General features: G+C 34.8%; 1 protein-coding gene across 2 annotated transcripts in view; it reads right to left on the reverse strand.

Moving 5' to 3' along the window:
* LOC129224586 (uncharacterized) overlaps positions 1-14215 on the reverse strand; it is a 78480-nt gene that overhangs the window by 18356 nt on the left and 45909 nt on the right. For both annotated transcript variants that reach the window (XM_054859070.1, XM_054859069.1), the window contains exons 8-10: positions 13176-13320; positions 10790-10915; positions 2302-2397 (exon numbers count right to left, since the gene is read on the reverse strand). In XM_054859070.1, coding sequence (XP_054715045.1) covers positions 2302-2397; positions 10790-10915; positions 13176-13320 — 367 coding nt within the window. The remainder of the gene's footprint in view (positions 1-2301; positions 2398-10789; positions 10916-13175; positions 13321-14215) is intronic.

Here is a 14215-nt window from a genome sequence, read left to right on the forward strand (position 1 = left end):
TCTGGGTCTCTAGTAGCGTCGAGTTTCATCAAATAGTTACTGAGAACCAGTGAGATTTTTAAAATGAACATTGATTTCCGATTTACATAAATTGAATTCACCCATTTTCTATCATTCTGCTCATAAAATTTGGGGGTGCAACCACTCCCTCTTGACCCCCCTATTTGCCGCCCCTGTATGTAGCCATATGTTAGTTAAATATAGTGTAACATTAGACAAGAGGAAAGGGTACGGTGAATTGTGACACTAAATATTCTTTTTGCAGAGTTTTGATCTTCAAACACTACTCCGATTTAACAAATTATGAGGATTGGAACTTCTTTCTGGTGTGTGTGCAGCTTTTCGTTTTGAAATCTCTGTTTCAACTATTAAAAACAGTTACTTTTGGTTGAAGGGGACAACTTGACTGCATCTTGCTTCAAGTTAGTTCCAAAAACTAGTTCTTTTTTGGAATTGCAATAAGACGGTTACTGCATTTTCACAATAACAGTAAAGCTAACTAACTTGTGAAAAAAACATATAAAAAAAAGCACTAAAAGGAAATGCCATTGGAAGGTGCTGTCTGGAAGTCGTTTTAGGAGTCGAACAGTTTCAAGAAAAATGGCTCATGCTCAAAAATTGCAAAAAAGCCTCGAAAATGGCTTATTAATCAAGAACTGGAAAACTTGCAAGAGTTTGTTGTTCTCCTCAAAATAATTTATAAGGAAACAAAATCTCTCATTTGGTTAACTTTTTTTACAACTTTCAAGTTCTTATTAAAGGATTTTTGTTAATCCAAACCTCCCCCCCCCCAAACCTGAGAAGTTTTTCACAATCATTCTCCTTTTTCAGAAACAAGAGAAAAATCAGCCTTGGTTTTAATCTAACCAATTGTTGCAATTTGTTTGTTTTAATTTTAAACATGAAATGGATGTGCTAATAAGGGGAATGTTTGGGAAACTAGGCACTAATGCATTGAACGGCTTTGTATACAGGGGTCGATCCAGGTTTTATTTTTTGGATCCCCATTTTGTGAAAAGACAAAATATTTTTGTGAAATTTCGTTATTTTTGTGAAAAAGCAAAATATTTTTGTGAATTTTCTTTATTTTTGTAAAAAAGACCTTCTTGTGATTTTTTTCTTGGAAAAGATTATATTAAAGCATTTTTAGCTGTCGTATCGTTATAGAAAAGCCTTAGACAGGTTTCAGGGGTGATTGCAAGTTCTTGAAGAATACCTGAAAGCTGTCAAGAGAAAATGCGCTGGGGGAGGGGGGAAGTAAGACCCTTAACATTTTATTCGTTATTTGACACATACATTACATTTATTGCTTTTTACAAATATACATATGCAAGGCACACTTTCTTAAGGTGAAAGTCTCACAACAGAATTCCTGTTTGCCCCTCTCAAATACTTTAAGAGCAATGAAAATTGCACATGCTGCTGAACGTAATGATAACTCCTAATAAATACAATATGAACAGACTCAAAGATATCACATATTTCTTAACACAGAAGTGAAATACTCATTAAAGATTCCATAAATGTCTTTGAAAAACTTAAAAGTAATTAAAACCCAAAATAATACTGCACCAGCATTCAGCGTTTAATTTTTTGACTTTTGACGTTCTTACAGAGTAGGTATTTCGTTTAAAACTTTGCAATTTAATGATGTTAATAAATATATAAGAAATTTTATTTGTTTGCCTCTTAACAAGGTACAGTAAACATCAAAAAATGCGAAAAATTCATTTACCATGGCCGATGTAAGGAAATCAAGATATTCAAAACAAATAAAAAAATAAAAACAGCATGTAAAATAATTTTATTTTAAGTAAAGTTATTTTAGAATTGGATTTTGAAACTCAACACAAATTAATACTAAATATATATTGCGTAATCAAAGTAAAATTTAAGATTTTCCTGAAAACAAGCTACCAATCACAAGTGTCCCTCTCCCGTCCCTCCTCTGACGCTCTCAAGCAAAAACACCTCACGCAGCAAGCAAAAAGATAAGATGGGGGAAGGTGGAAGAGGCTCCCGCGTAGATGCGTACACATTTGCGTTTAAAAAATATTGTGAAAAGGCTGCCTTTTTATAAATTTTTGTGAAGGAGCTGCTTTTACGACGCGGAATTTTGTGAATGGGGCCGCTTTTGCGATGGGGAATTTTGTGAATGGGGCCGCTTTTGCCATGCGGAATTTTGTGAAGGGGCCGCAAAGCGGCCCCAATTTGGCACTGGATTGACCCCTGGTATATATATATATATATAAAGAGAAAGGTAAGAACGGATGCATAAAAATCAAATTAAACATGTTTCACCTTTCTGTGACCTCCAACATCAGTATTTGTTCTCGACGGGAGATTTTCTTTCATGTTGCTCCTAGATGGAATATTCAGAGGATCTGGAAGGAAGGGCTGCAATGAAATCAGTAAATTATGAAATAAAAGTGGTGAAAAACACTTTAAGATGCTTTTATTTTGCTTTTGTGAAAATTCCTATGATATTTCAGATGTATAAGCTCCATTAAAATTGTAAGTCAACAAATATATAATAATATATATTAAGGCTGTTGCAAAAATTAAAAAAACAAAACAAATAAAACAAAATCTAAAACTTATTATTATACAAACTATTAAAATCGAAAATACCCTTCAACCAAACTGTCTCAAACACAAAAGACATTATCAAGTATATTCATTTTTATGAAAATAAGAAAGCTTAATATGAATATAGATAGTGTAAGACACAAATAGCATAACTAGAACAAAATATGTTACACCTACTTTGTCATGTGTTTTCATGAATTCTCTTACAGCTAATGATCTCCTAGACCCCCTTATACGAGGGGGACCCAAAAATAACCGGATTTTTGTTCTAAAATATTTATATTCACAAAATTTCTTTAGTCTCCTTCAAAGTATTCACCATTATATTAGACCAAGAGCTGACCCCCCAAAACACGATTTATCTCTTTTATGGCTTGTGGCCGGTTAAAATAATTAAAAAATGCAATTTAAAACTTTGGCTCGAATCCCCCCCACTAATTTTGGGTCACACGGCTGCGTGGGTGGATGAAAGGTCAAAAAAATGAAAAATATCAAAGTGATGAGTTAAATGGCTAAAAACTATATAATAGCATTAAATTAATAAGAAAAAACCCGTAGCTAATTTCCCCCCCAGCTATGTTGGGGCGAACGTGGTGCCCCCCAGGGGTAAAGTATCGATTATTAAACTTTAAAAAAAATGATCACTTTCGTGGGGGGGAATTTTACAGGGTATTAGTTTCATTATTTTGATTGCCAAAAAAAATTCCCCCCCAGTAACTATGGGTCAATTTGTCAAAAAAAATTTTTTTTGTTCCTCTTTATTTGGTTCAAGTCGAGTATTGTTCGAACTTACGCATGACTGTTTAAGTTGCAAAAAAAAACCCCCCCAAAGTTTGAACGTTTTTTCATTAAAAAAAACTCGTAGCAACCCCCCCCCCCCACACCTATGGAGGGGGTTGCTACGCGGTGCGCAGTTTTACAACGTGGTGCCCCCCCCCCAGGGGTGAATTGTCGATTGATTAAATTAAAAATAAATGATCACTTTCGTGGAGGGAATTTTACAGAGTATACATTTAATTGCAAAACAAAATATCTCCTCCCCAGCAATTATAAGTCTACTAGCTGCATTGTCAGGCGTTGCACGGTCTACCTCAAAAATGTACGTGTTTTCGGCGTTCCAAGCATTTTATACAATTATATAAATTTTCTCGCTTTCATTACATTTCTTATTGCTGCTCCACTCTTATTAGTCAAAGCGCAATGTTATATAGCCTATAGCCTTCTCAATAAATGGACTATTCAACACAAAATGAATTTTTCAGTTCGAACCCGTCGTCCCTGTTGACCAAGAGCTGAGCCCCCAAAACACGGTTTATCTGTTTTATGGCGGGTGGCCGGTTAAAATAATAAAAAAATGTGATTAAAAATTTTGGCTCTAATCCCCCCCCCCCCTCCGCCCACTATTTTCGGGTCACACGCTGCATGGGTGGATGAAAGGTCAAAATAAAAGAAAAATATTAACATAAGTGAAATGGCTAAAAATTATATAATAACATTAAATTAATTAAAAAAAAACCACGTAGCAAATCTCCCCTCCAGCTATGTTGGGGCGAATGTGGGAGCCCCCACCCCCAGAAGTGAATATCGATTGTTAAAATTAAAAAAAAAATCACTTTCGTTGGGTTGGGGATGGGGAACTTTACAGGGTATTTGTTTCATTATTTTGATTTCAAAAAAATCTCCCCCCCCCCCCCCAGTAACTATGGGTAAATTTGTCAAAAAAAAAGTTTTTTGTTTCTCTTTATTTGGTTCGAGTCCAGTACTATTCGAATTTTCCCATGACCTCTTAAATTGTAAAAAACAATTGCAATTATTTATTCGGTAAAAAAAACACGTAGAAAATCTCCCCCCCCCAGCTATGTTAGGGCGAACTTGTTGCCCCCCAGGAGTGAATTATCGATTGATTAAATAAAAAAAAAAGATTACTTTCGTAGAGAGGAGGGATTTTCTCAGAGTTTACATTTGATTGTAGCAGGAAAAAATATCCCCCCCCCCAAAAAAAAAAAATGTTTTTAATTTAAATTAGAAATTTTGAAATATTTTTCAAAATGAAAGGAAGCAATTCAGCGTCCGTACATCTGCTTCTACCACTGTGTGCTCAGCATGAAAAGAATGAAGGGGAAAGTATACGCCTGTGATGATTTCTTCTTGCTGTTTCGAGGGCAGTTTCGTCAGTGATCAACTGTAGCCAACACAGTGAAGTCGTTATAGCTGTTGGTTTTTCTTTTCGGAGCACGCTGTACCGCATCCTTAAACTGAAAACGTAAAAAAATCCTTTTTTCAAAAATATATTTTGATGTTTTTATATTATGAGTGTTTTAAAGGGTAATTTTAAGTGTAGCCAGCCACCAGATAAAAGATAATTTAGTATATTATCTCCAGAGTATACATTTAATTGTTTTAATTGCAAAAAAAAAAATCTCCCCCTACCCCAGTAATTATGAGTTTATTTCACAAACAAAAGTGATTTTATGTTAAAATTGCAATAACGACGTTTTTACTTGTAAATGTTAATGCGTTAATCCGATGCGTTAAATGAATTTTTAAAATAATAATTTGGAAATTCATATAGATTTATTTACCTTCAGCATATTGGTTGTAATAGTGTCTATCTAGTTTGATAAAAATGTTCTTGCAATCTCGATGATATAAATCTGCTTCTGTTAAGAACTCGGAAAAATCTAAATCACGGAATTTCAGTTTTCAGTGTTTTCGAATCTTTGAAACTTTTATTCCTTCAAATAAAGTTTCTGTCAAAACATTATCTTTTATCTGGTGGCTGGCTACACTTAAAATTACCCTTTAAAACACTCATAATATAAAAACATCAAAATATATTTTTGAAAAAAGGATTTTTTTACGTTTTCAGTTTAAGGATGCGGTACAGCGTGCTCCGAAAAGAAAAACCAACAGCTATAACGACTTCACTGTGTTGGCTACAGTTGATCACTGACGAAACTGCCCTCGAAACAGCAAGAAGAAATCATCACAGGCGTATACTTTCCCCTTCATTCTTTTCATGCTGAGCACACAGTGGTAGAAGCAGATGTACGGACGCTGAATTGCTTCCTTTCATTTTGAAAAATATTTCAAAATTTCTAATTTAAATTAAAAACATTTTTTTTTTGGGGGGGGGGATATTTTTTCCTGCTACAATCAAATGTAAACTCTGAGAAAATCCCTCCTCTCTACGAAAGTAATCTTTTTTTTTTATTTAATCAATCGATAATTCACTCCTGGGGGGCAACAAGTTCGCCCTAACATAGCTGGGGGGGGGGATTTTCTACGTGTTTTTTTTTACCGAATAAATAATTGAAATTGTTTTTTACAATTTAAGAGGTCATGGGAAAGTTCAAATAGTACTGGACTAGGACCAAATAAAGAGAAACAAAAAACTTTTTTTTTGACAAATTTACCCATACTTACTGGGGGGGGGGGAGATTTTTTGGAAATCAAAATAATGAAACAAATACCCTGTAAAGCTCCCCATCCCCAACCCCACGAAAGTGATTTTTTTTTTTTTTTTAATTTTAACAATCGATATTCACTTCTGGGGGGGGGGGGGGCTCCCACATTCGCCCCAACATAGCTGGAGGGGAGATTTGCTACGTGGTTTTTTTTAATTAATTTAATGTTATTATATAATTTTTAGCCATTTCACTTATGTTAATATTTTTCTTTTATTTTGACCTTTCATCCACCCATGCAGCGTGTAACCCGAAAATAGTGGGCGGAGGGGGGGGGGGGGATTAGAGCCAAAATTTTTAATCACATTTTTTAATTATTTTAACCGGCCACCCGCCATAAAACAGATAAACCGTGTTTTGGGGGCTCAGCTCTTGGTCTACAGGGACGACGGGTTCGAACTGAAAAATTCATTTTATGTTGAATAGTCCATTTATTGAGAAGGCTATAGGCTATATAACATTGCGCTTTGACTAATAAGAGTGGAGCAGCAATAAGAAATGTAATGAAAGCGAGAAAATTTATATAATTGTATAAAATGCTTGGAACGCCGAATATACGTGCATTTTTGAGGTAGACCGTGCAACGCCTGGCAATGCAGCTAGTAGACTTATAATTGCTGGGGAGGAGATATTTTGTTTTGCAATTAAATGTATACTCTGTAAAATTCCCTCTACGAAAGTGATCATTTATTTTTAATTTAATCAATCGACAATTCACCCCTGGGGGGGGGGGCACCACGTTGTAAAACTGCGCACCGCGTAGCAACCCCCTCCATAGGTGTGGGGGGGGGGGGGGATTGCTACGAGTTTTTTTTAATGAAAAAACGTTCAAACTTTGGGGGGGTTTTTTTTTGCAACTTAAACAGTCATGCGTAAGTTCGAACAATACTCGACTTGAACCAAATAAAGAGGAACAAAAAAAATTTTTTTTGACAAATTGACCCATAGTTACTGGGGGGGGAATTTTTTTTGGCAATCAAAATAATGAAACTAATACCCTGTAAAATTCCCCCCCACGAAAGTGATCATTTTTTTTTAAGTTTCATAATCGATACTTTACCCCTGGGGGGCACCACATTCGCCCCAACATAGCTGGGGGGGAAATTAGCTACGGGTTTTTTCTTATTAATTTAATGCTATTATATAGTTTTTAGCCATTTAACTCATCACTTTGATATTTTTCATTTTTTTGACCTTTCATCCACCCACGCAGCCGTGTGACCCAAAATTAGTGGGGGGGATTCGAGCCAAAGTTTTAAATTGCATTTTTTTATTATTTTAACCGGCCACAAGCCATAAAAGAGATAAATCGTGTTTTGGGGGGTCAGCTCTTGGTCTATATGCAATACACTGGTTAATTCTTTTTTTCCACTATTAGAACTTCCCCTGGAACTCTTTCACTTTGACCATGTCCAGAGCCCATTGCGAAATTGTTTTTACAGCCTTTACATCATCAAAAAGCTTCTTTTTTTTTTTCATCCTTGAAAACAGAAAAAAAATCACAGGGGGCTAGGTTTCGCGAACACGAGGGTGAAGAACGACTGGCCACCCCTTAGAGGCCAAGTACCGCTTAATAATAAAGGATGAGTGTGCGGGAGCGTTATCATGGTGAAGGAACCATTCGTCCCATCGCCTGTGCGAGTTCCAAATCACTCGTTTCTTCTGAAATTTCGTCAATCGTAAAATGATGACTCTGATAGATTTTTTGGTGGATTTTTTCAACATTTTCATGATTTTGAGACGTTAAAGGGCGCTCAGAACGAGCATGACCTTCAGCACTCATGCTACCACGTTTAAAGCGACCAAACCACTCGAAAATTTGTGTATGTCTCAAAGCATCGTTCTTGAAAGCTTGTTGAAGCATTTGGTAAACTATTCCATTGCTGACTTTTCAAGCAGGAAGCAAAATTGCAAGCTTACACTTTGAACTTTTTTGGAAGTAACATGGAAATGTTTGAACATCATGAAATATAACCTAATATTTTGTTGATTCGTCTTTAGCTTTAATGACAGCTTGACATCTACGGGGCATTGGATGAATGAGTGATTGAATGTATTCTTTACTGAGTTCATGGTGACAGACACGAATTATTGATTCCCCGAGTTTTGCAAGTGATGTTGGCTTACGTTTCATCACTTCTACACCCATTCTATTCCAACAGTTTTTGATGGGATTCAGATCGGAGCTGTTTCCGGGCCAAGGCACTGACCCCATGCTCATTTTTCCATTTCTGAACCTACTTGTGAGTTTAGAGAAAAAAAATTACTAAATTCCATGTCAATTTAAGTCTAATGGCAGGATAAAGGTTTTTAAATTGTTACTTACCAGATTTGCCCTATGGCACGGAGCAGAATCATCCTGGAAAATGACGCTTGGAACTGAAGTAAAGCGATCCCGGATAGTAGGAAGCAATTTCTCCTCCAAAATGCCAATATACACCTGAGCGTTTACTGTTCCTTGCACAAAGTGAAGCCCACCAACTCCTTGATCAGAAATACATCCCCAAACCATCTGGCATACGGGATGCTTGACTGTGTGTTGAATGCAGTCGGGATGATATTCCTCTCCTTTGCAGCGTCTAACTGTGTGCTACCCGTCAGAGCCATGCAGATTGAATTTGGACTCGTCCGAAACCACAACTGATTTCCATTGATCGACAGTTCACCCTTGGTGAGCTTTTGCCCCGTCTAGACGCTGTTTTCTCATTCTTTTTGGTCAACGGCTTCTTTCGTGGTCGACATGCCACCAAACCTGCAACACACAGTTGTTTTCGTACAGTAGACGTGGCCTGAACACACGATTTGTTTTCCTCCTTCGTTTTCTAAGATCTATGGAAGATGATTGTCTGTTCCAAAGACTGAGTCGTATCAAATACCTGTCCTGCGCTGCATTGGATATTCGTGGACAACCACTGCCACTCTTTCTTAATGTGCTTCCAATGCTCTTTAGCTTATTCAGTAGTCGAACAACAGTCGATTGGGAAGTTTATTCTTTTTGCTATGGAACATGACGACAATCCTTTGTCCAATGCATTTGGCAACACTTTCTTTGTGGTGTCAGTTGAACGTATTTCGACATACTGAAACTCATAAGTCCAGATCGTAAATGAATGTGTCAAACGTTCAACTGTTTTTTTTATACAGTTAGAAGAATGATGCAATCTTATGCAATAGCTTGTGTCATGTACCGATGCCAATTCGTGTTATATGATACAAGAACCATTAAATATTTCATAATTATTTATAAATGCTAAAAATATTTGGATATTGCGGGTGATGCATTTTTTTTTTTCACCAATGTATTTTAATTTATAGTTATTACAAAATTATTATTTTTTTTTACTAAAGAGGGCAGTAGTACTAATCACATATGTCACAATAAATTGCTTTTTTGTGTGTGAGATTTCAACCCTTCTGCATCTTGAAAATATTTTAAATATTTTGGATAAATGATAGATATTTTAACATTCGTTACCGAAAATTAGAGATTTTTATTTTTAATTTCAATAATAAGTGAAACATTTTTTTGGAAACATTCCAGCATTGAGCGAATATGTCATGGAAATGATTTCCATGTTTGAAATTTTAATACATTTGCATCTTATAAATATTTTAATATTTTGAACAATTAGCAGTTATTTTAATGCATACTACTAAAGATTAGCTTATTTTATTCTTTATTTTGATAATTATTGACATAATTTATTTTTTGGAATTGTGCCATTAAGCAAATTTGTTTCTTTTGTTTGAGACTTCAATCCTTTTGCATCTTGTAATTATTTTAAGAGTTTGACAGTTAGAAAATTATTTTAATGTATGATACCTTAGATTAGTTTTTTCTTCCTAATGATTATTTTTATTATTTCTTTTTCATACTTTCTTCACGCATTTGCATCTCTTTGCTTAATTTGAGCTTGATTTGAATTTAAAAGCATAAGAAAACTGTAATTCTCCCTTTTATGGTGGGGGTGGGGACCATGCTAGCTAGACAGGCCTCTCATTTGGCAAATGGGAAGGGGGTAATTGCCCCCTCTAAAATTTAAAAAATAAAATGTAATTATGTATTTTTGTATTTATTTTGTAGTTTTACCCTCAAACATGTATTGAATACAAACCATTTGTCTACCCCCCCCCCCCCCCACAGGGAAAATTTCAAAATGACGGGCCTGTATCTAGAAGACTACACATTAATGCCTGAAACTACATTTTTTTTTTCACTTTTAATACACATTACTGCTTAAAAAAGTTTGGCAACCCTGCAAGAACATCCCAGGCTGCAGGACCTAACATGAGTGAATCAAGTTAAATATATGTATATTATATATATATATATATATATATATATATATATATTATAATAATAATAATAATAATAAAACTGAAAAATATTGAAAAGACCACACCAAGAGCCCATAGATGCGCAACGCAGCAAAACTAAAAAGCCAAGTAAATAAAAAATTAAGCAAACAGATTTTCAAATATTAAACAAATTATAAATAATTAATGATGATAAAAAAGAACAATGCAAACAGCTATTAAGTAGGAAAAGATAAAGTGTGAATCCAGAGCTCATCAGCTGTGGACAACAGTTTAAACAGTTTAACAATTACCAAAGGTTTAACATGAAAAAGAAGTGATGAGTGAGACCAACTTAATCAAATTAAGTCGAAACACATTTAAATTGCTTTCCTAACAAAATGACTACTAATTACAATAAAAACATTGAAACATACTTTGTTCACTGCCTTAGAACTTCCTTCCTTAGGCTTCTCAAAGGCAACAGGTTTCACAATAGTCATTTTCTGAAAGTTTGAGGAAAGCTTGAATCCAGAATGGAGGTCAGTATTTTTAGCTCCAAACTGTGAAACAATAAAAACAAAATACAGTCGAGTCCCGACTTGCGCGAGGGATGCGTTCCAAGACTCCTCGCGTAAGTTGAAATTTCGCGTTGTGGAAAAATACATGCATACATTTTTTTTAAAGCATACCAAATACTTTTAGGCACTTATAAACACCCCTCAAACTGCTCTAAAGCATTCCTTAACCATTACAGTTTCTTCCATAAAGAACTGAACTTTTACTGTATTAAAAAAATAAAAAACTGTTATTCAACATGGAACACTTAAGATGTACAAAATGAATGACCAATGGGAATAAAAGATATAAAATAAAACAACACGGTACGCACTGCATGCAGTAAAATTAAAATGATGCACAAAATAGTATTGTACAGTAGATACAGTAGCAATATTTACAAATTAAAAATGAGGATTCTAGTGATGATTTATGCTCTAAGATCAGATCGTTATTCTTATCTAATACATTTTTAAATACGCTTCACCTTTTATTTAAAACGTTTCAATTTGTGGCTACATCTCCTCTACCTGATCTTTTTATTAATCCACAATGCAAGAGCGCGAAGTAGCTTCCATTTTCATAATTTTTACTTTGCTAGACTGCTTTGCAACCTTCAATATTGAAACTAAGTTCTAAACTTTTACGGATATCTTTTTGTTTTGACTTTTAATTGTACATATGGAAGATCCACTCATACTTATTGTCGCGCTACCTTTGACGTTTTGTAATTGTTCAAGCATATCGAGAATCTTAGCCTTTTTAAATTTTTTTTTTATCAGAAACTTTCTTTTTCTTCACATTTTCAAACTTTAGATGAAGGTTAAGGTGCCATTATGGTTATTTGATGCACTAAACTAGTTTGGCGCGGGAACTTTGGCTGTCAGTGATGCTCAAAGGGACGTAATAACATTCACGAAATCAATATTTAGTAGCCAATAACGAAGCTGATACTTCCTTCTAAAATAATTCATGTTGTGGGCGAAAAATTCGAATTAGCTCTAAAATTCATTACTCGTGAAAAATTCGCGTTATAGCCATTTCGCGTAAGTCAGATCGCGTTGTAGCTAGAGTCGACTGTAGTGCAACATGATTGGAACAACTTGAGATGCATACACAGAAAAGGTAAAATACTTTTAAATAAAATGCCTTAACATCTGTCTGTAACTAACACTGAAGATTAACATTATATATATATATATATGTTGGTAGAAGATTTCAATATAAAGTAGGCACTGCTGAGTGTAATCAAGGTCAATGTTATCAGAATCACGCAAGTCCCATGACATTTACTTGTACTTTAACTTGGATCCAATAGTTTCCGAGATACAGGCTTATAGAATGTATCTGTTTTCTCAACTTCTCAATTTTTAGAAACCACTCAAAAAACACAAGCAGGCTTTTAACTGAATAATTGATTATAAAATTACCTTAATTGATGCATCTATTAAATCTTGTCCTATTTTTTATTTGATTATTTGAACATCCCATCATAAAACGTACAAGGCAAGGAGTAAAAATGAGAAATTTGAAAAATGAAAGGTGGTGGAGAAACCTGATGTGTGTGTGGGGGGGGGGGGGCTTAAACTTCTTCAGGTCCCACTAAAATGTGCTGAGGGAAGGAGAGAGAAAGGGTTGGCAGAAACAGGGTCTAAGTTCATTTAGAATGACAAAATGTTGCTAACACTTGTGAGGTTCGAAAAAAATAAACTTGTAAAGGTTTTATCTCGGTAACTATTGGGTCTAGACAGTTCTAGTATCATATTGTAGCAAATTTAGCCCACTTTAAAAACATCCATAGTAGATATTATTGAAAAGCTAGTCGTCTAGGGTTAAAATCGGCAAAACTATAGAATAGTCCAAAATTTCACTTTTTTTTCATATTATGCAAAAATTGCATTTGGCGCTCAAGATCAAATTTAGATGTATTGGACCAATAACATAAACAACTTAGTTAAAAATTAGAATTACCAAGTCGAACGTTAGGTCTGATGTGCATGGTTACTAGACCATTGAAACACAGTAAAAACATTCATTCTCTGGGGAAAAAGATTTTTTTTTTACTGACCCCCCCCCCCCCACCCCCAACCACTAAGCACTTAAGGATCCTTCACAATTAATGTCTCACTTTGAGGGGGAAGGGGTTTGAATTTGTGATGAGTAGGGGGAGGAGCAATAGTTGAAAGGGAAGCTTTTTTTTATAGCAATATGTTTGTAAAAGATTGTATTCCTGCAAGTAAAAAATCTGAAAACAAAAGTACTTACTGTTCTTTTAGGTACTACTTCTATACTTTTTTCAGTATCAGTTCTAGATGAATAAGAAGTGGTAGATGAATTGCTACTTTTATCATTTTGGAATGTTGGAGGTGCAAGAAACTGAGCAGCTGCTTTTGAGTTTCTAATTTTAGATCTAAATTAAAAGATATCACAATCATCCACGGGAAAAATGGCATATGAATATCTACAAAAAATGGTTGTGGTACCATTGTTCGATCAACCATTTATTAAAGCTACGGTGGGCAGATAAAGGGCAGTAACTGCAAAATGCTTCATTTTCTTTTTTGCATTTTTATTACGTATTGTACAAGCTTGCTTATTCGGATTCCGCTGAAAAAAAACAGTCTAGTTGCAGCATTTCCTTATTGTTAGTACAGTAATCTCGTTATATCGATTATAAAAAAATAGTTATCCATTCAACATACAAGTAAATTAGCATTTTTTTTTCTGACATAATTCTCAAATGGTTTCAATGGAATTTACGAATATACTATCACACCTATTAAAAAGATTGAAATTAAGTACATTTTCAGCATCAGAAAGGTAAACACTAAACGAAGACTATCTTTCTTAACTACTGGAAGGTTAAGAGTGAGCACTCCATTTCCCTCTTATTACCAATAGACTTTCTAATCCATTCGATTTGCTGTAAAAAGGATGTGAAAAGTATAAGTAACCATAACGTTTCCAGAAAACTCTTTCGCCCATCCAGGTCATTCTTCCTTTCTTTGATGCAAATCCCGATTTGTGCAACCAACCAAATCTTTTTTGTGCTAAAAGGCAGCCAGAGACATATGTTCTCTTCTACTTGGACCAGTATGACACCTGCCTGCTGTCTCTCATTCATTGTAAAGGCCTTAGTATCAGTACAAAAGAAAATTGCAAGTAGTTTCCAAACTATATCTTAAATTAAAATATTCTTCGGGTACATTCATTTGGATGAGAGGAATTGAAGCTGCTTTTCCAGCAAATTCAGAAGAGTAGAAGCATCTTTCTTTTGTTCATTGACAAAATAAAGACGAAAAAGA

This window comes from Uloborus diversus, chromosome 6 (genome assembly GCF_026930045.1).
Source record: "Uloborus diversus isolate 005 chromosome 6, Udiv.v.3.1, whole genome shotgun sequence".
Classification (NCBI taxonomy): Eukaryota; Metazoa; Arthropoda; class Arachnida; order Araneae; family Uloboridae; genus Uloborus; species Uloborus diversus.